Consider the following 22,652-nt stretch of genomic DNA (forward strand, 5'->3'; position numbering starts at 1 on the left):
ATGGTAAGGATGAAATAATGTAGACAGGGAAAAAACATAAAAAGCACATACATTTTCAGGAAGAATTAAATATATAATAAGCATGTAACAGTAGAAGGAAAGTATTTAGGGTGAAGAGGTAGTTTTTTAAAAAAAAAGCAGAAATTCCAAGACACAATCTGTCTGATAGTGCAGACTTTAGAAATAACTGAATAATGTCTTCTGTGAAAATTAACTTGATCATTTATAGCCAAAATTACTTCCCATACTAATTTTTTTCAAAGGAAGAGAATAAAATAGAGCTTCAGCGTGAATGCTGAGGAGGCTTTAACTTTTGCACAGTTTTTTCTTTTAAGGTACAGCTGTGATATTTTACAATATGTGAATATTTACAGCTGAAGACAGCAGAGGTACTAACGGCCCTTATTTCATTGTCAGGAAAACATCATCAAATGTTGCCATCTCTGATTTCTGTTCAGAATAAATAGCCAAAATGTATAATATTTGTTTAGCAGTGATTTTCACCTGCCCATTTACTGAGTTTTTCTTACATGTCCTGTGCCTACAGACATGGCTGAATGACAAGACTGTGCTTGTTTGTGGTCCTAAAGCCTCTATACACATCCAGTTCACAGGATACTGCCACATACCCACTTGAATCTGATTTAACAAAGCTGACATACAAATCTCACTATGGCATGATTTGCCTGTTGATGCTGCACCTGAAAAACCTCTCATGTGGCTTTCATTGTAGCAAGTGGGATATTTGCATGTGAAGAAAGCATAGAAGATATCCCAGGATCGGACAAACTGTGGCAAACCGCATCCAGCTAGAACTGCTATCAAGCTGTGTCTTCTGGTTCCTGCCTCTGAACAGACACCCAACAGCTGGGACTGCCACAGCCCTGACCTAAAGGCAGAAATCCTTTGAAAACAGTGGATTTGTGCAGTGTACCTCATTAACTTGAAGACCTAAAGCTGGTCCAGGGTAACAAAACTCTCTCTAATATGGTTGCTCAATGAATATGGACTTAGAGGAGACCTCTAACAAGAAAAGTTATTTTGCATGGCAGCTGCTACTAACCCCTTAGATATTTACTGCCCCATTCACTTCAGTTTACTTCTTGGATTGACAGAATTGAACCTTACATTTTATTTTTAAAGTAGTATCTTGTTTTCCTAATTTCTACATAGAAGAAACAAGAAGTTACCTTTTTGGAAAAGCAAACTCTCATAAACCATTGTTATATGAAAATTATTAGAAAGGTAATTAAAATATACAGTATGTATATATATATATACACTATATAGATATAGTTTTAAAATGTCATAGAACATGAAATTCACAAGAAAACCCCAACCCCAGTGATGTTCAGGAACAGACAACATCAGAGGTAATGTTCCATTTTTGATTATTACAGATAAGTATTGGTCAGGGGATAAAGTGAAGGAAATAATGGTCTTCAAGTATTGTGATTAATCAATTACAAAAATACTTTGTATTTCAGCAAACTACAAGGGAAAACTAACCGTGGGAATGGTGCAGCATAAAAATTAAAATTCCTTTAAATGGAATTTCCTTACAAAGAAAAAAACAGATTTGTGTCATGGAGGTGTTGTCTCCTACCTATAACAAGACTTCATTTCTTCAATTTTACTGAAGTAGTTTTACTGAAGTTCTCTTAATTGTAACTTCTATTTTTTTCAAAAACTGTTTCAGGTACATTGGACTCATTCCATGTATATAAGATTAATATAGTAATAGATTTAGTATACAAAACTGTTGGGATTACTGTGAGGTAGAACAAAAAAAAACATAAACAAACAACTAAACAAAAGGAGCTAGTCATCAGCTGACTCTCTATGCTAAAAGATTTCTGATTAAAAAAATAAAAGGCTTTCCAGGTGGCAATTCAAATGCATCTACTAGCTACTTTTAATCACTTCTATGAAAAATATCCTCTTGATTTTTGCCCTGGTCAATCAAGTCCCTTCCTTTAATTTGCCATGCTTTACCAGTTTTCCATTCTCAATATAAAAATCAAGCTTTTAAGAATTGCTGGAGATTTTTTTTTTTATTTAATTGAAAGGCTAATTGAAGCTATTTGAGTTTTTCATAAGATGCTTTATTATCAGTGTGATACTTTATTTTATTTTATTTTTTGTCTCCACAGCACAATAGAAAACAAAACTGTGGACACTTATCAAGTTTTACTCATCTCTGTCAGCAAACTTGACATGTGAGTCGTTGCCAAGCAAGGGAGTAATAAGAGATAAGATCATAATCATTGTGCACTTTACTGATATGCTGTAATCAAATGTGGCAGATTTAGGATGTTCAGGAGGAACTGTGCTAAAATCTCTAAGCAAGCACTAATGGAAAGGTTAATATGATGGTAGTTAGCAGACACCAGCAAAAGCAGTTTGTCACTAGAGCTGAATTTAAACCAGGCACATTCAAAGTCTTTAGCTCAAGGGGGCAATAAAAATATAGAATGGGTAGACTTAATACACTACTTCCTTTCTTTTTATTGTCTAGCTACCAGAGGGTACCAATAATTTCTTATGCCTCATATTTTGGAGGCATCTGTGAAACTCATTCATTAGCATAAACTCAAAGTGTATTTTTATGCCTAACAATACAGATTATACAAATGAAAATTGACAGTGATAAAAAGTCTTGATTTCTACAAAGCAGCCATGAGAATTTGGGAAACATAAAATGAAATGGGACAGCCCACAGTTTTAATAGCTAAAACAGTGATGGCACTGATGTACCTGCTGGTGTATGGTTCTAAAGAAATCTAAATTGTAGAACAAAAGCTGTCAGTCTTTCCCTCTTTTTTTATATGCAACCAACCACACACAAAAGTGGCACATTCTGCAAGTGATGTGGTTTGAATTGCGCGGCTTCTATTATTTATGCAAAATGGGTGTTGAGCAGTCAAACTCCTCTCTATTCTTTTACACTGCAAACAAATCAATTAAGGTGGGTCTTATTCCAGTCAAAAAAAACAACATGTAAAAGGATTTATGTGTGTTCGGTTCTGCAATTTAGATTTCAGTAAGATCACTTACTATCTGCAAAATTAGCACAAGCCTTGTCACATTAATTATAGTATTTAAAACCTGCCTGCTTGAATCGGTTAGAGACCAATAGCTGATGGCTGTCCAGATTAAGCTATCTGAATGTAGCCAATGGGAGGTACTAGTCAAATAAATACCTCGAGAAGATGAAATCAAAAGCTCTGAAAATCACTGCAAAATCAACAGCATTTACTTCCAGAAAGTAGAGGATCTGACATTTTTAGAGCTCAGATGGAAAACACCAACTCGAATATGTTTTGAAACACAATTTCCACACTACCTTTTCTAAAAAGCAGCTGTTTGTAGAAGCGTGGTTTACATTAATCAGTACCTAACAATTTTATATAAAACCTTTCTAAAATTCATTTGCATAATGATAATCCGCATATGGCAGGGTTTAAGTTATTTAAGCGGTGTTATATTTCACTATTTAGTCTTGCTTCACCACTGCTTTAGCAGTGAATCCTTCTGGAGTGTAATGCAGCTAATGAGGTAGCTTTTTAACTGAACAAACTGACAGGTCCCATATCTGCAGAGGCAGCTTGAAACCGTGCCCAACCTCTCGGCTTCCCAAGAGGCTTTTCAAAATTCAATAAATAACATCTGTAGGCGATGTTGGGTGCAGACCTAGCAGAGTGCGTCATAACACTGAGCTGGCAGAACAAAGAAACCATGACGACTGCCAAGTTTCCATGGCAACCGCTGCGAGGCTTGGAGAGTATAATAGCACATCAATCATTGTCCAAAAGAACTTCATTATCAGCAAGAAAAAAACCTTTAGGATCTGTTTAGTGTGCAATTGTGGGTTAACTCACCTCAAAGCCTTGCTCTCTAGCAAAAGTGGCAGCTTCCTGAAATAATAAAAAAAGAACAGTTAATTATAAAGTGCTAGATAATGAAGAAATAACACATTTTGAAACTCATTCAGCCAGTTTTCCTTTACATGATTATCTCAATATAGCCATATACAGTTGTTCAATTCTGATAGTTGCACCCAAAGCTTCCCCCTCTTCCCTCAAGCCCAACAACAGTACAATGTCAACACATTTCACAAGTTCAAATAAAGAAGGTACAATACGTTTTTTTCCAAGTGGGGAAAGTTACTTCTGCAGATAGGACTTGAACTAGGAAACACCCCTTAGACAGATTTTTAATTGAAACTGTATCCTATCTCCATATATGTATGGCACTTCATGGGATACATGTTATCAACCCATTTTTTAAAAAAAAAACATTTGTTATCTACAGTGCATTAAAAAACAGGATCACTAAATGTGTTCAGACCCTTGTGGCAGAATCAGATGAACATTTAAAAATACTCTGATGTCTTAATCACTGCTTTAAGCAATTTAACTATGTTCTTTTCCTGAAAGAACAGAGGAAACATCATGGTATCAGAATGTCCTCATGTCTTATTTATATTAATTGGTGCAATTAAAAATCTGTTTTGAAATAAAAGCAAGGGGATGGAAGACAATAGCAATGTTTATCCCTTACTCACTTGCTATCTTAACATTGGAAATATTGCAAAAAACCCTTGAAGTCTTTATGTTTTAACTTGCATTCTTTCAGATTATCTTTGCCAATGATATTAATAGAGGGATAATTTTGAGCCAAAAGGGTGAGCTGATCTAACTAAACAGAAATAACTACTGTACCAAACCAATCCAGTGTGCCTAGGAGAGGTTTTAGTGCTTCAGAAAACACATAGTTGTGGACCCACACGATCTGTCAATTTGGGGGCAATAGAAGAATTTGAAGTGGGTACAATTGATTACAACAACAGTAAGTTGAGGTTAATAAAATGTGATAAGCTGAAAAGCACAACTCCTCAGGCTGCTTCACTGCAGAAACATAAGGCTGACCGGGTTACCCTTAGCTGATGTTGACAGAAAAACTGAATCATGGTCCTGACAATTGGGTGCGGGCAAGGTTAGCCACTTTGACAATTTACTTACAATTGAATCCCTTCTTGTACATCACACAGTCAATGACATTTGCTAGCCTGGCTGTCAAGAAGGAGTGTAGGGTTCAAAGATATCATGCAGTGTTTTCCTAAACCAGCATGTGATTAACAAAGCCTATGCTCATATGAAAAAAGGAGCCTTGCAAGCTTCCACTCTGAAGTGATGCACTTACAATGAACTGCAACACAATCAAGAAAGCCTCAAATGGGACTGTGACACAGAAAAAAAAAAAAAAAAAAGAGAAATAAGGGAGTGATAAGGGGGAAGAGAATAAGAAAACTGACTAAAAATTATGTCTTGTAGCCAAATAATTTCTTTAACCTCAGATTTTTGGTCATGCAATTGAAATCGGAAGTTACACTGATCTGCCCTAAGGGATTTCTTTAAAATCCCAATACAGCAGGACATTAACATCTGTGTTAAAACTATTGTCTGGCCAGGAAATTGGACACCGGTACATGAAATAAAAACTGTTCCAGTCAAGTGGTGCTTTCTTGTGTGGGAGACTTTGAGAGAATTCATCTTAATTTTCTGTACTGGGGCACCCATGCACAGCACATGTGTTTTGGAAGACTTGGCCCTTCCACAAGAAAGGATAAATGATTGCACATTTGTTAAAAAGTATCTTGTCTTCAGATTCTCCTTTAAGAGCGTCATCTTTTAGCCTGGTCTGCTGCCCAGCTACATGAATAATGGCAGCCAGCATAAAATCATAGATTTTCCTGCAGTTGACCTCTAATCTAAGGGTGCCTGAACACGCCAAAGAACAACAGCAATCTTAATTTTCTTCTCTCCTATCAACTCAACCTCAGAATGAATCCTGAGCAGCTTATTTTAGTAAGGATTGTGCCCTAGAAACCAGCCTCTCTCAGAATGAGATCTCTTTAAGAATTAAGGCCTTTCCAATAAAAAAAAAATCCTAAAGCTCAAAACACACATTTGGACTGTACAGTTTGGTGTTTGTGAAACGCTGAGAAATGTGAGGCAGGCTCTGATTGCCAGGGACAGTTCAAAGTAAATTAACCAGATAAAAGCAATGAGAACCTTTTAGTATCTATTCACAATAACAGTGAGAACAGGAAACAAGCAGAACCCATCTGTGCAGCCCTAGGGCACCTCATACTGAGCTTCATGTCTCTAATAAAGTAGTCAGGTTAAAGTCTAAGTGGATGTAACATGTGGAGACTGCTTGGGTTACAGCGGCCAGCCGGGGCGTTCCCTGATGCAGGTGATAATCAGTATGATAATCACTATATTTACAGGCTTTCCATTTTATATCTGACATTGAAAATCACGAAGAAGGAGGGATTAAGGAAATAAACAACCTACACAGAAGCTTTACTGCTCCCCAGAGAATGCAGCATTTTCATTCATGCGTGACATGCGACAACAGCAGAGCAAAACAGCGACAGAACAGAATTTTCTTAGGAGGCTTCATTTCACATCAGGAGTTCTTTCAGTTTTGATAAACTTTACACATTATTCATTCATTAACTCCAACTCAGCATTTTCAGAGCTGCTTTCTGTTACTGCCTACAGAACATTTCATAAAACCCTCTCCCCACCTTATCACTGTTTCATACTAAATGTATTAAAAACTCACCCTCCCTTTTCTATATAATCTTTTTACTAACTGTGACAGCAAATTTATTGTTGCACCACCTAAAGTAGAAATGAGATTTGTTTTTAGTTGTGAAATGTCATTTGTCTCATGCTGTTTGGGAGAAAAAAAAGCCTAAGTACACTCATGCTGACAAAACCTGTGTTCAATGCTACTTAATGGGAGTAACACAATGTCACCAAAGTTAACACACACCCTCTCTTTGCACAATAGCGAGCAGTTTACACAGGAAAGAGAGATTAATTAAGGAGATAACAATAAAAAAGACAACTTCCTTTAGTGCTGGCCTTGCTGTTATGTTAGAATTTGCTTGCTAGCTGAAAACTATTTCCATTCTTGCATGTATTTTACTGCGGTTGGAGTACCAGCTGAAAACTACTCCCATTCTTGCATGTATTTTATTGCTGTCTGAGCCCCAGCATTCAGTAAAAGGAACTGTTTATAATCTACACACAGGCTAATTTTAACGGGACTTGTTAAAATCCTGAGCCCTTTTATCTACAGCAGTACAAACTATTTGTTTATAAGTAAACAGAATCATACCCTCCAAACACAGACTCCATCAGCCTCTGCAATCCTAGGAGTAACATATAATCCCTCTGTTAGCCCCCTGTGTTAGAATACTTTTATGATTATAGAGTTAAAACGGCTCAACTTCAATAATTGCATGTTTAGTTTGCCATGAGACACAGAAGGCACACCATATATTGAATATTCTTGACACATCCAATTTATTTTTTTTTGTTGGTACCAAGGTTTTATGATTACTTGATCAAATTACAGCCAAAATGGTAACAACATGCATAGTGGCTTAAAATTAATTCACGTAGGCCAACATAAAACTCACGCAATTGCACTGAAAGGCATCTGAAACCATGTATTGCCAAAATTAACTGACAAAGGCTGTTTCAAAAACACCAGCAACATTATTATTTACAATATGCATTTTAACCTTTGTATGGGAAAAAGAGGAACACTGAAAACTAAATTTGCATTTCATTGCCAAAATCAACATTATCTCATAAAGAAATGATAAAACAGCAGGACAGCAATGATACCCTTGCACACTGAATGCATTTCCCATAATTGCACAAAAAGGCAAATGCAGGGGACGCTGAAGATAATCCCTCCCCTGCCATCCTTCTTGGTAGGGAAAACATCTCACAGGATCACCTCAACTCACATATTACAATACTACCCCCTGGATTTGATTTACTGTTTTTAATTGGGAGATTACTGACAGATTTTGAGGGAGTTCCTGCTTCATTAACTGTAAACTTCCTGACTTGCCCAAAATATCTCCTATTTACATTTTCAGGAATACCATCCTCTTCTCTCTGCACAGCAAGTCTGTGACGGGTTCAGCCCAGCCCATGAATCGATGGAACCTCCAGCCTGCACACACACAGAGCATGTGCAAGTGCAGAGGAAGGTCCTCACAGCCCAGTGCAGAGCAGAGTGCATAACAACATAAAGAAATAAGAAAGCAAACTTGTGTGGACTCACTCAGTGAGAAATAATAAATGACCATGAGGACCATATACTTTGTGTCTGCATTTGATGGGACAATTCCTTCTGGTAACAACCATGTTTGATTGTAATTTGAATAGTACTTCCAACACTGTACCTTACAAGCCTTTCTAGACTGCTAAAATCTTCTAAAAATGACTCTTAAACATTTCCTCCCTTTCCTACATTTCAGAAGTATGGATTGTTAGTTTTCATCTATTTATATTGTTTCCTTGAACACACTGAATGCTGTGATTATCTCGCTCAGGTAATTCCCTTTTTCTTCAGTAAAATCATTTGCTACCATTCATCCCACTCCTGAGTTCATCTCCAATCCTGGTGTAAATTTGTGCTCTTTGTATCCTCCCTTGCTTTTCTACAGATTGTACTGTTTGTGACAACAAGTTGCTTTCACAAATCTCTACCATTGAAACCCTGTAATCTAAAAGGAATGGGTGACAATTGAAATAAACAAATGAAGATATAGGGAAGATCTGTGCAGAAGCAATGCCCATTGATATCTACACCTTCATTCTGTAGAAGACGGACTCAAATAATCAAAGTTGGTTTAGACTGATAATCTCCTTTCTTAGAGGTAGATGCTGAAGACTCCTATTTCTGAAACATACATTTTTATTCATGCTTTCCCAAAGGACAGACTTGTAAAACCAAAACAAACAAAAAAAAATTATTATTTGTCTCTCTGCACTATAGAGATGTGTTTATTGTAATATAATCACTAAGACTTGTAGTTCACCTTTACTTAAGTAGTCCCATTTGTCCTTCTGTCTGTCCCTTCTATCATCTTTCCCTGTCCCTAACAAGGAGCTTTCTTATACAGTTCTGTGTTTCCAGAGCTATACCCTTGTTTTATATACATAACAGGTACTGAGAACCTCTGACTTCAGTAGCATCTGTTGTGCCCTGCAAATCTCAGTATGAATAAAAAAAAAAATAAAAAATACTCTCTTTTGTTACAATCTCCATTCTTATTTTCTTGGAATATAAAAATGAAGAATTAATTATGGAGACCACCATGTGCCCTCCTTTTGATATTTCCTTCCTAAAAACCTTGTCACAGTGCAGGAGATAAGCTAGATTTTAAGAAAGAGACCTAGTGAGCTGTGCTATACCGTGTTTTCTACTTCAGGCCAGTTTATACTAAATATGACCCTGGAAATGGGGCTTAAGGCACAGAGAGAACAATGGATTTTCAATTGTTGCCTTTGAACTACAACAAAGATGTCGTAAATACACCCACTAACTTCAGAGCAGGGTTAGTGGGGTGTTCTTCTATCAAATCCAGGTATTTAATGTAGCCCATGAACGTGCAGCAATATGATCTGTCTTTATACCACTTTTTCCTGTATATGATTCACAAAGCCAAACTGAGGTAAATCTGATTTTATTCCTTGTCCCAAATTTAGGAAAAGAATAGATTCACATATATACACACGCACACCACAGCAAATCCATAGTTCTTAACATGGTGAATTAACAGCATACAAGAACTACAAGTACTTTCAGGCGATGCAAATAGAGGTGATGTCAAAGCTGTGGTAATGATAATCATGACCTCCCCAAGGAATTAGAGGTAGATTCTGCTAAAGACTCTGCTGATCAGTTGAAAACATGATTTCAACAAATGGCTGCTATTATTCTGCTACTTAAAATGAATGGATGAAAAGTCTACAGGACACAGCTCCAGCTGGATCACTAACCTTTAGTGCCAACAGCACATCTATTGTAGTTAGTGGTAAGATACAGATGTTCATCTTCATTCAGTGCTAAATAGCTATCTGTGGTTACTCAAAACACTGTAGATAGGCCTATCCAGCCTCTTATGTCATTGTAGTCTGATTTAGACAGGCAGTACTTTAAGGTCAGCTATTACTACATTTCACTGTGTAAAGGCAATACAAGCTCATATGCCTTTATTAAAAAATGGCCATTTATAAAGGCATTAAGGGCTCAAAGGTAACTGTAATTTCATGCTTTTCCTTTTTTCCTTTTCCTCAGAGATAATTGCTTTAATATGGGTCATACAAGAGTTTGAGAACAGAAGACAAAAGAACCACACAGCATATTTTCTGAAACAAATGGTGAAATTCTGCTACAGCTGAGAAAGTTTGCACTACATTTGGGGATGTGTTACACGGATGTAATGCTTCAATATTATTTTTGTTTGACAACACGGAGGACTAATCCTTGATTCAGTCAGTAGTGTAAACCTGTTCCTGTTTCAGAGAAGATCAGTAAAAGCAGTCAGAGAAGGGACAGTCCCCGCACACAGCTTGAGAATCAACACTGAGAACCAGCAAGTATCCACCCCTCGCTGGTTATTACTGAAAAAAACCACAGCTGGCATCAATTGGATGGGCAGATTATCATAAAGGAACACTGAGGGTTTTTTTACCCCTATTTTCCTTTTCTCATGAGCAGTACTAGACCCCAAAATTGGTTGTTTTTTGTTTTTTTTTATAACGCATAGGTATCGAGAATTCATATCATATCCCAAAATATTATTTCAGCTTGCTCCAGAAATACTAAAGACACTGGTAAATATATGTACACTGCTTTCACCCAGTAGCTGAAAATATAAAATAATAAGAATCAGCTCAAGTGAATAATCAGAATAAGCATAAATACCATATGGGGTTAAAGTCGTAGTGTTCAGAGGGGGTTCTGGCAGACTACCAGAGGGTTTTGTCTGAAAAGGCCTAGTGTGAAAAGAATTGAGAAAGAAACATATTTCCTGTTCTGCTTGGGTTCACCCTGGAGTGTCTGTATCACGTACAATTCATTAATATTCAAGCTATTTATTCTCCTATTCAGGTTACTACCAGAACTACTACCAGAATAGTTCCTGCCAGAATCTTCTGTGGAAAGAATCACCCTGAGTCAGAGCTTAATGCCATTACAGGGTCTGCAACGGCTGCAGCAGGGATGTGCCTCTGAGCCATTTTGAAATTTTATGATGGATAAAGTGCTATTACTTACATCTCTGTCTTTCATCCTTACCTAAAGAACTGAACTACTTAGGACTCTGTGTGTCTCTCTCCTCACATATTGCAAGCATCAAATCAGTGAACAATGCTTCTTTACACCATTTCTCTATACAAATATGTCTGTTTCTACCTTAAAAATAAATGCATCATGATCCGAAGTGAGAAACAAGAAAAAAGACACTCCTTTCTTAAATATCAGGAGAATCAGGAGAACATAATAAAAATGAAAACAAAAATATTAATAGCTAGAATGTAAGAGTTTTATTTGTATATAAAAATTGAAGATGTGTGAGGTCTTTTGAAGTCTTTAATACTGTTTTTTGAATGCTCCCAGTGCTAACCTTTTGGCTGGAGGGTGACAAACAGAAATAAAAGATTGCATCATTTTTAATGAGGCCTTCTATTATTGTAAGCACTCAAACTAGCCTGAACTCAGACAAGACATTCTCATCTACCAATTTCAGATGAAGAGAATAATCAGGTCCTCAGCTAAAAGCACTAGGATCTAGCAGGATTGTCTCTAGTCCTGGTAAAAGATTAATCTACTTCTAGCAGTGTAATTGGGTTATTTTATACACTTTATTTACTGTGATGTCATGCACGGCCATTTAGAATTATAACTGAGGCTGTGGCATTGGGAACTCTCAAAAAAACAATCATTGTGTCACACTCTTCATGTGCTGGGTTTGCTCTGCTTTGTTAACTCTAGCAAAAAAATAAAGTTGCTCACTGCAATCTTCAGCAACAACAATAACTTTTAAATTGATCTTCAAATTACCTATTTTACCTTTTCAATGAATTTCAAACCCAGATGATTTTAGGATTCTTACTGGAATTTCCTGTGCTGTTTAATGCAAATTCAATGTTGCATTTATCTGTGTTGAAGATACGAATGCTCAAGATGAATTTTGTTTCCTGAAATTTTCAGTTTTAGCTAACTATATCTACTTCATGGAAGGAAAAACCTAGCTCTCAGCCTGTACCAGCAATGCTCTCTCACAACATGGTCATTGTATGGAAAAACAACATTTCAATCTGACCACAGTTAGATCACTGTGGACCTGAGTGAAGAATATCATCTAGCTCTAATTCCAGATGTGACTAAGGCACTATCTATCATCTTGGACAAGTTGATAATTTCTTGGATCAATTTTTTTAAAAATCCAGAGAAGTTAGAATTTAACTGCTTTTGACTATTAAGCCTTTATGGATGAGGGAGTTTGGTTAAGTTTATTTTTCTATCAGAAGCCAGGCTCAAAGAGATCAGAGATCGAAAGAATAGTCAAATAATGAAATTAAAGGGATATAATTCCAACATATTTTAAAACGGTATTTTAAAATACATCATCTACAGAGTCCAACCCCAGTCTGCATGCAGGGTCAGCTAAAGCAGGCTGGCCAGGACTGCTGGGTTTTGAATATTTCCAAGGATGGGGTCTCCACAGCCTTTCTGGAAAATCTGTTCCAACACTTTACCACCATCAGAGTACAGCTTTTCTCTTACTTGTTTCTAAATGAAATTTCCCGTAGCTGAATGTGTGCCTGTTGCCCCTTGTCCTGTCACTGCCACTGCTGCAAAGAGCTGCCTCCATTTTATTTACTCCCTCTTGTTAGTGTGCATCGATAAGATCTCCTGAGCCTCCTCTTCTTGAGGCTCTCAGTCTCCCCTCCTCACACAAGAGATGCTCCAACCCTCAATCATCTTTGTGGCCCTTTGATGGCATCACTCCAGTAAGTCTACGTCCTTCTCATGTTGGGACCCCCAAACTGGACCCAACCCTGCAGAAACATCTCATCAGGGCTGAGCAGAGGGGAGGGTGCACTGCCCCCCAGCCTGCTGGCAGTGCTCTCCCTAATGCAGCCCGTGATGCTGAGCTCTTCCTTCCTTGTGCAGGCACATCACCGCCTCATATCCCTTTTTTTCCACTGAAATTCTGAGGCCCCTTTGGCAAAGCTGCTTTCTACCCAACTGGTTCCCAGCCTGTCTTGGGACCAACATTCCTCCCCAGGTAAGAGGACCTTCCATTTCCATTTGCTGAACTTCGTGAGATTCCCATCAGACCATTTCTTCCCTCTGTCAAGGTCTTTGAAATTTGATAATATACTGTGATTTTTCTTGAAGAAGTAGGGTTCAGAATTCCTATGACAAATGAAACTAACAAGCATGCTGAGCATTCCTTTTTACTTTTACACCACACTTACTAAAATAGGAAAAAAAAGAATACAAAAAGAGATTAAAAAATTAAAATAATAAAATGGTGTACAAATATGCATTAATTCCTATAGGGAAAAAAATTAAATTAGATATTGTAATTATTGAAAATTACATTCCTGCATTGAAGATCAGTAATCTTTCACCTAATACATAACAACATAATTATGACAACAACTTATTTGTCAAAAGTGCATAGTTTAGCAATGCATTATCCATGGATAACTGTCCACAGATCCCTTTCTTTCAGTGTGACCATTTGCCCCAAGATGCACTGGATATGCAGCAGTAATACCAATATGCTGAATTCAGAGTGGTTTTGCCTGCTGGGTATTTGCCTTCCCTGTTAAACCAACTTTATGTACGCACACATATATACATACACATATAGACTTTCACAAATGCATGTATAGATCATGACAAAACAAATGTGATCTCCCTCTCTAAAATTTCCTATTTCAGTTTTCCACAGGCACCCATTTTCCAAGCCTTTCCCTGTTAAATCAGTGGTTTTCACAAGCAATTTTATTCACTAGACCTCCAGCTAGGGAAAAACAAGATGCCTGCAATGGAATCCCAGCCAGTAAAATACAACAATTTATTGGCACCTTCAAGTTTTCTTGAAGGCTATGAAGACCTACAGCTATAATTTGAGATATACTGGTTATAGCACCACTTCATGTTAAATAGTACTGATAGATCTTTTTGTTACTATGAAGTTACTTTACCTTGTTAATATAGTTGCAATGACTTATTATCATTCCCCCTTCAATATATCATTTGATATATTCACAAGTTATAAAATATTAAATTATAAATGCATTTTTCTTTCAACATAATGAGTGAGGTTGTTGTACCACTTGCTATGTTCATAAACTCACACAGGTAACTTGTAAAGCCAAGCTAAAAAATAAAATATGGACTCAGTCAACACAGAAGAGAAATGAAAGATTTGAATTTGAATTCAATTTTGAATAAAAGAAAATTCTGAGTTTCAACTGTGTTCTTTTTACAAGAGCAATTCTCTAAATCTCTTCTAACCAAGGACACTCTCCTAGTGGCACCAGTTGTATATTCTAAAGACTCATAAAAATCTATCATAGTTTTCAATCAATAAAGTTATATAAACTTGGTACAGAATGATACAAAAAATTACCATTTCTGATTCTACCATATGTGCATTCTCCACATATTTCCAGACTCAAGGAAAATTTTTTCTAAGCCTCAGCTATACTTCAGGGCAGATACCATTTAACCTCTAATTCTATGACTTTAAAATGCTATATTTATTTTAGGATTTGTCTCACAGCTATTTTTTAATTACTGAGACAACAGATTGACATTAAATTTCAGTATACATTTATGTATTTGTTAACTATTACTATATGCTTAGTATTTGTAAGCAAATTAACCTGAAACTGCACCTGATACCTTTCTTATTTTATACATGACAACTGGAAGACTACAAATTATTCTAAAGCTGAAATTAGTAATCATAGTAATAGTAATTCAGTTTTGGACAGGTTATTTTTAGCTAAGTACTTGCTCAAGCCCTTCACTGCAGATTTCTCACACCTCTGAGTATTTTGAAGTATAAATAATCTATTTTTTATCTCTGCCTCTAGCATTACGTTTGTGTTTAAATATAACAGAAGTTATTTCAATCTATTTAGTTTGACTCACACTTTCCAACACAAAGAATTCCCGTGATTCCATCCAAGATGCTGTGTCTCTTCCATTTCATGCAAAATTTTAAAAGAGCTGTAGGGTCAGCTCAGTGCTGTTCTTTTGTTCAGCCTGCATTCTGATTTGGGCTCTAGAAATTTACTTCTTTCTCTTACACTGGTAATAATATTTTTGGCCAAATACCAGATAACAAGTGAATGGGAACATTCTAAAGCAGTAGTGCTATACTCTCAGAGCACAAGTAGTGGCAATAACAGCACACCAGATGCTGCATTGGAGTTTTTTTTTTTTTTTTTAAAGACAGTTATTTATGGATTTAGGGAAATGAATTAAAAAAAAAGGCTGGGGCCTCTGAAAAATAGCACAAATTTGCAGAATATCCTTAGTTTGAGGTTTATTCTTTTTTTTAAAGAACTACAAGTAATGTAGTGCTCACAAAATATACTAAAACCTAATTGTGTTATAAACAAGTCAGAACAGATATTCAGCTCTAGCAAACATATATTCTACAACTTCCTTATTCCTCACCTCCTGTCAGATTTTTATATCATGCCTGCTCCTCTTTCAGTCAGGTTAATCAACTCTTCTGAACTGTGCTTAAAGAAGCCACATATGATATCTACCATGCCATGTTCTGAAAATCAACATGCTCTAAAAGGCATTCTGATCTTAGGTTTAGACCATGAAAACGAACAGTTTATTTGGAGCCTGGATGGCTTACATGGCAAGCAGTGAACAGTTTGCAGAGGATACTGTGCTAAAAGTGTCACTTTAAAAAAATAATATTGAAGCAGTACTTTACAAACATGGCACTTGTCCAAAGCACATATGGAACATAAATATAACTGTAAAATTTTATGCACCAGATTTGACCAAGGTCTTGAGTGCTAATTTATATTTTCTCCATTTTGCTGGAAGACTAGCTGCATTTGATAAAGCTACTTCATAAGGACTCTGTTCTCCTAACATTTACAGATCACACATCTGGACTGGGAAAAGGATTCTGAGTAAAAGAGCCAACTAATGCAGATCTTGTTTATGTTATGTGCAATTACTCTTGTGTCATGAATCTCCCTGGGATATCAGAATGTGCTGAAGACACCCAAACAATATGTACTTCAAATAAAAGTGCAAAAGCCTGACTGTTTCTGTCCCTATCAATGATCTTGGGTACACACGATCATGGAAGAAAATTATTGGTATCTGTATTTTCTAACAATATTGCATTTCATTTTTATTAATTATTTGTATGTAATTAGAGCTGCCCTCAGCATCTGAAGATCTCTGTTTGGATTGTTTTTCTCTCACAACTCGCTCACTGCAGCCAAGGGAACGAAGTGATGGCAGTTGCAACACTCAATTCAGTTACATAAACACATCTTCCTTGCCAGATTCCCCTGCGGTGTTCCCATTTCATGAAGTCAGTCTGTAGCATTTAGTAATGTACTGTACCAGCAAGTTTCTTTTCATGTCACAAAAGATTAGGTCCTCTGCTCCTCCTGGCAGCAGAGCAGCATGTGTGTGAGCATCACACACATGGAATCCACCCCACACCAGGTGGCTGCACCAGCAAGAGAACAGAGAAGAAATACAATACTTGACTAGCTACAGAACAAGAACTGGATGTCAAATTTTAGCAGGAGGAAGACAGCCTTCACCCAGAAAATAAGGCAGATTTATTCCTAAGCCTGTTGCAGTATCAACAACGATGAGACTACCTTATACTTTCAACCATACACACGATGCATGTGCTTCGGTCTATACTGAATGTATTTGCCAGTAAAATAATGCTCTGGCCAGACTGTCCCTGTAGATGTAAACAGAGCTACACTTTTTAACATCACAGCTGGAACAAACACACCTCTGCCTATGAAAGCAGTATGTGGTAAAAGAGGAGACACAGACAGAGTGACCTAATCCATCACACAGCCCACCAGCTGCAGGGATGAGGGGCATTCTGGACAAAGTTTCCCCCCACACCTGCCCATCAGCATGATGCTGGGTGGTCACAATCTACTGATTTGCCAGATCTTACCTTCCCCATCATTTACCAGCTACCCCATAATTTACCAGCTAGCCTTTGGTCACTGCCAAAGGCTAGCTGGTAAATTAGAGACTAGTGGCTGTATGTCTCTGCAAGGATCAGGCACAATAGGAGTTTCTGGGCATGTTTATAGCAGGGAGTGGAGCATCACAGAGGTCTCAGAACTACCTGAGCTACCAGGCTGAGCTGGTAATTCATGCAGAGTCACACAGCTGAAGGTACTCTTGAAGCACCAGCAAATTGAATCATCTCCTTTTGCAGGTTGCCTGTCCGGGGTCAGGTCAAATGTCATTGGTTGAAGAGTACACCTATGCACTTCAAGGATTAGTTGTAAATTCCACTTGCTGCCTAGATAAATATAAAAACACTGAGGGTTTTTTATTGAGAAAGAAACATAGGAGAACAGAAAGAATCCAAATAAAAACTGAAGTAGCTGGAATTACTTATTAATGGTTAAGAATTACAACACAATGAAAGAGGCTTTTTTTGATCCTTTTACACAATTCTCAGTCAACACTGAAGGTGTGTAAAAAAGTTTCCTTCCTTCTTTCTAATTTAAGACTTCATTTTCCTTTGGGGCTCTCTGATCAGATTAAAGAGTCTAAACAGGAGCACTGCTACCTAAAGCTAGAATCTGAACCACCTTGTCTGTATGTCCAGTTCAAGGACTTAAGGAGGTTGGATCAAGCTTCCTAGCTAAAGAGATTTCCTTACTCTTCTCTACAACTCCTACACATAAATGTAACCTCTAACAGCACCATGTCCACATCCCTACCCAGCAAAGTGAGATTCTTCCTTTGTGAGAATTCTGACACAACACAATGCAAGGAAGACAAAATCAACCACTACATGAATGTAGATCAATTTTACTTTCATATTTTCACACAGAATTGCTACAGGCTGGCTCCAAGTGTTGACATGTTTGCTCAGTAATTCATGTGCCATGCTTCTCTTCAGTTAAACAAGAAAAAACACTCCTGTTCCAGCATAAGATTGTCCACAAGTAGACACAATACAAATCTGAGTTGAAGCTGCTGTGCTTAAAATGATGTGCTCACTCAGTTCATATTAATGTTTCAGCATAGACAAGTTTATATTAAAGGAGAATGACTGAAATGGTGGATTAAGTCTGCAGTCCTGCAAACTGCTTTTCTTCAAGTATCGATACTTGTAATTGTTCTATGTATTCAGGTTAACTCACACTGCCTACACATATAGGAAAGCTGTATATTTTACAGCTAGGAAAACCTAGCTATAAAAAGGATTGGTCCTCGTGGGTGGTAAGAGATTTCACCTTTTACTTGCCTACAGTAAATTGAAGTAATCCACCACTGCCTCAGTTAATGGTGAATTAACAGTTAATGGTTAGTTAACTGGTTAATGCTGATTTGGGAAATCTAGTACCTGGCTTCTCAATTCTACTGGTTAGTGAGCTGCATGCTAAGGAATAGAAGTTACCACCTAAATTCTTCATAAATTTGCCATTTCTAAAGTAAAAGAAGCAGCAAGTAAATATCACACCACTTTCTGTGATGCTATTTTATGTAATACTAACAACCTGTAAATAGACAAAGGATAGTCTTACTTAGAGTTAACATTTAAAATCAGAGAAAGTGTCTTCCTGAATACCACACGTTATTTTCTTGAAATATTGCAGGTAAGTACCCATATTCCACAGAACACTACAGGTTAAGTAAATACTAGTGGAGTCTCTTTTGATAGGAGCCAGTGAAGCTTTTCTTGCAGCTTAGTGGCAAAGGATTTACAGTACTAGGGATGCTAACAACCCACTATCCATTTGCAACATAAAATGTTCTGTAAATCAGTGTGTTGCTGTTTGTTTAGGAAAGTGTGTGACACTCTCAACTTCTACTTCCAATACTTGTGCAGAAAATAATCACAGTTCGGGTGGCATTTGGTTATTTTGTATTTCAGAACCAGCAAAGAAATCTGGTGACATGGTCATTGCTATGGTAACTATACTTTTGTAGTGAACATTGAAATAAGTAGGTACATAAAACATGTATAAGTTGTCACTATATAAGTTACTGTTGCCCTGGGGCTGCAATAATTTCCTTCCTTTAAAATCGTTAAATCTAGCCATAAATACTTGGTATCTCTCAATGTCCTATTATTTCAATAAGATGACAAGGCTCCTCGTACATAATGTAGTGCAAACACACAAGCACATCAATTTATCAAAATAGGAACTTTCTGAAGAAGTAATTTATTGGCCTGTAAGTAGCAAAGTATGAACAGGCTTCTGGCCTGAATAAAGAAAACCACTTCCAGGTTTGCACTTGGGCAAGACTGAGCTGTTGCAGGTTTAAAATGCTAGGGCAATTTTCTCCATCACTGGGAAATACAGAGCCATTTCCTGGAAGAGAGCTCCACCAGATCTTCTCTAGTCCTCTCCTTATTCTTTATTTCCTCCTCTCCTCAAACAATCCACCAGTGGCTGAGATGTGGAATTAAAATAGGCTGGACCCTGCCTCCTTCCGCAAACAGCAGTAATGTGCAGAAAAAGGTCCCCTGGTTTGTGTTCTGCTTTTGAACATAAAGAATGTTTGTTAGACCTAAGGAGGTCCTCCTTTTGTCCCAACAGAGCAATATAACACCATTGTTATGTCTTTCACACACAAAGTTGTTTTGGAACAGTGAAGTGCAAGCTTAACACGTAGCTTAACACAAGCTTCTCACACATAGTGACAATGAACTGATACTCAGAGAAAGGAAGCACAGTTGTGTTCCAATTTAGAGCAGGACTGTACCTCTGCTGAGCAAGGGACTGATCTATCCATGGCACAGAATGAAGGCAGGCACTGATAGCTCAAGCAGATCCCTTGGGATCATTTCCTTGGCTTACACTACATGAATAGCTTGGAAGTCCTATGCTTCAGAAACAAAGGGAATAGTGTTCTACAACAGCTGCATTATATCCTCATATCAAATGGATTAGGATGGCCATGGAGACTGGAAGGCCTAGCCAGCTATCAGAGGTGAGTACAGCTGAATAAGTCTTTCACAGAACATAGACCAGTGTATGCCCAGTGACTGGACAAACATCAACAGACACCCTTTTAAACTAGAGAATCCTGCTGCTGCAAGAAAAAAAAGAGAAAAGGTGCTAATTTGATATATGATGAGAAAGCATCCACTTTAATGTATCTTTGATGTTTTGGTCATGTCTCTAATGCCATTGGCATTAAGTCCTGTTTTTCATTTAAAGCAGATATTTGACCTCTGTTTGCTATGACCTGTACTGTACTAAAACCTTATATGCTTTGAATATACTTTCTGACTGTAAAATAAGTTTATTTATGAATCCTTTGACAACTAGGTCCTTTACCATAGACACTCATCGGCTGTATCCCAAAGGGTTTACCAAATGTCATAAGTAATTATCACTTGAAACTTGACATTTGGGCTATATTCAAAGATGGAAATTTGCACACAAACTATTCTAGATTACCTAGTTATATCTAGAAGGACTACAGCAGTGCAGGGAGCTCTAGCATGGGATCACTGAAATGGTAGTTACCTATCAGTCCTTGCCTCCTGACTTTACAGACTAATGATTTATCTCTCGGAAAGAAGCTCAAGGACTGTTTTTTGGTTTCTTACTTTTAGATGGACTGTCTCTATGTAACTACATCCCTAATCAAAAAAATCATGTGGCCACATCCCCTTTTCTTTAAAATATCCTGCATGTCTCTGCTGCCTTAGCTGTACAGAGGGAGCCTGAGACAGAAGCTACAAGTCTAGAAAGTGACAATAGGGAGCAAGATCTCTGTATTCCTCCAGCAGTCAATTCCTAGATCAACTCAGGCTGTAATGCACAACTTCCCACTAATATAACTGCAAATCACCCCCTCACAGGCTTCATTCACCAGGAGTGCTCTCACTTCATGGTGCTGTTTTGCTGATACAGAAGGCACACGAGTACAGGTTAACAGGCTGGTGCACTGTGGCTGTTTGTCTTATGCTCTGTTACATTTGGAAATCTGTTCTTATGAGTCAACACCAATAAAAAACGATTTAAGGTTGGTACCAGTTGAGAAGAAATTTTGCACTGCTGTGTAATCCTTGGTCTTTTGTTTGGAGTCCATGTATGATGCTTTTAAAAAGCCATAATGATAATGATAACAACAACAACACTATTAATAATAATAATGACAATAATAAGAATAATCCAGGATAAAAATTTAGATCAAATCAATATCCAGTAAAAATCAGGTTATAAACTGATAACTTCAGTATTAAGAACTGCAAGTATGCTGTAAGAATTTTGCAATCCACAGCTTGAATATAAACTCAGAAAACCCAAGGATGATAATGAAAAAAATTCAACTACATTAAGATAAAAGACAGACAAGCAAGTTACGCATACATTAACTTCTGCTTGTCTTGATACTATGAATGAAAACATACATGACAAAAGTCCAATGTTCTGAAAACATAATTTCCAGCTAATTTAATTCTCCAAACACTAAAATATTTAGTAGTAACTATAGTTCTTCTGCAGTTTATTACAGGATAGCCTATTATTAGTATCCTCAACAGTAGGACTGAGATACTTCCCTGACACACAGGTCTCTCATGGAGTTCTTGTGCTGACAGAGGACCAAGTCAACAAAGAGCCACGTACTTCTTGCAAATCTTGCATGGCACAATCCCTGCCGTCACATTAAAAACTAATGTGGAAATACAGGGAAGCCCAATCTCCTTTCCCTTTGCTCCCCTGCATAAGAGGCATAATTCAGTTAATGCATTCTTAGCCCACAAGCTTTCACTCTGTTCTGCTAGAATTCAACAGTTGTTTTAAAACATGGGGACTACTACTAAAAGTTGCTGGAAGTATTCATGCAGAAAGCTGAAAAGATTGACAGTGAATTTTTTTACTTCTACAGCAAAGACTAATTTGTATTTTACGCTGTTTCAGCAGTCTTTAACTGTTTTCTTCAAAATCACTGGCTCAGTGGCACCATATGGAGCATGTTGAACTTAAGGTACCAAGAATGTGTCCAAGATATATCTCACTCCAGTGTGTTAAAACATTCCACCCTGCAGCTGTCATTATAGGAATATAATTCATACCCTAAAGTTTAAAGAAAAACAGTGTAGCTTACTATGCTTACAAAAATACAAGATTCTTTTGGTTCCAAGTAACAGTCAGTAAATGGAAAACAGTTAATCTTAAATACTGCTGTCTTAAATCTATGAAATTTTAACTGATCATGAACTGCTTTAATTCTGCACGATGTTTAAGACTGAAAGCAAATAAAAAAAAAAAAAAGAAACAAGAAAAAGAATTCCTAAAAAAACATAGTGAAAGGACTTGTGTATCCAGCCTTAGCACAGACCATCATTACTTTTTTTCTTTTCCATTCACTGCATTAATTTAAAAAATTGATACATGAGATTATCGAGCAAAAACCTTAGCTACATTTTGTAATGGTACTGAACAAGTGTATCATCAGTGTTATGACATTTCACCTCTCTCTGATCATTACTTCTGCAGTCTTTTCTTTGTTATCTC

The 22,652-nt window shown here is 37.1% G+C and overlaps 1 protein-coding gene across 2 annotated transcripts in view; it reads right to left on the reverse strand.

Annotated features, from left to right (window-relative positions):
* The window catches only part of ADK (adenosine kinase), a 272,833-nt gene that overhangs the window by 43,223 nt on the left and 206,958 nt on the right, over positions 1-22,652 (reverse strand). For both annotated transcript variants that reach the window (XM_058841194.1, XM_058841195.1), the window contains exon 8: positions 3,882-3,917. In XM_058841194.1, coding sequence (XP_058697177.1) covers positions 3,882-3,917 — 36 coding nt within the window. The remainder of the gene's footprint in view (positions 1-3,881; positions 3,918-22,652) is intronic.

The sequence above is a fragment of the Poecile atricapillus genome, chromosome 6 (genome assembly GCF_030490865.1).
Source record: "Poecile atricapillus isolate bPoeAtr1 chromosome 6, bPoeAtr1.hap1, whole genome shotgun sequence".
NCBI classification, from domain to species: domain Eukaryota; kingdom Metazoa; phylum Chordata; class Aves; order Passeriformes; family Paridae; genus Poecile; species Poecile atricapillus.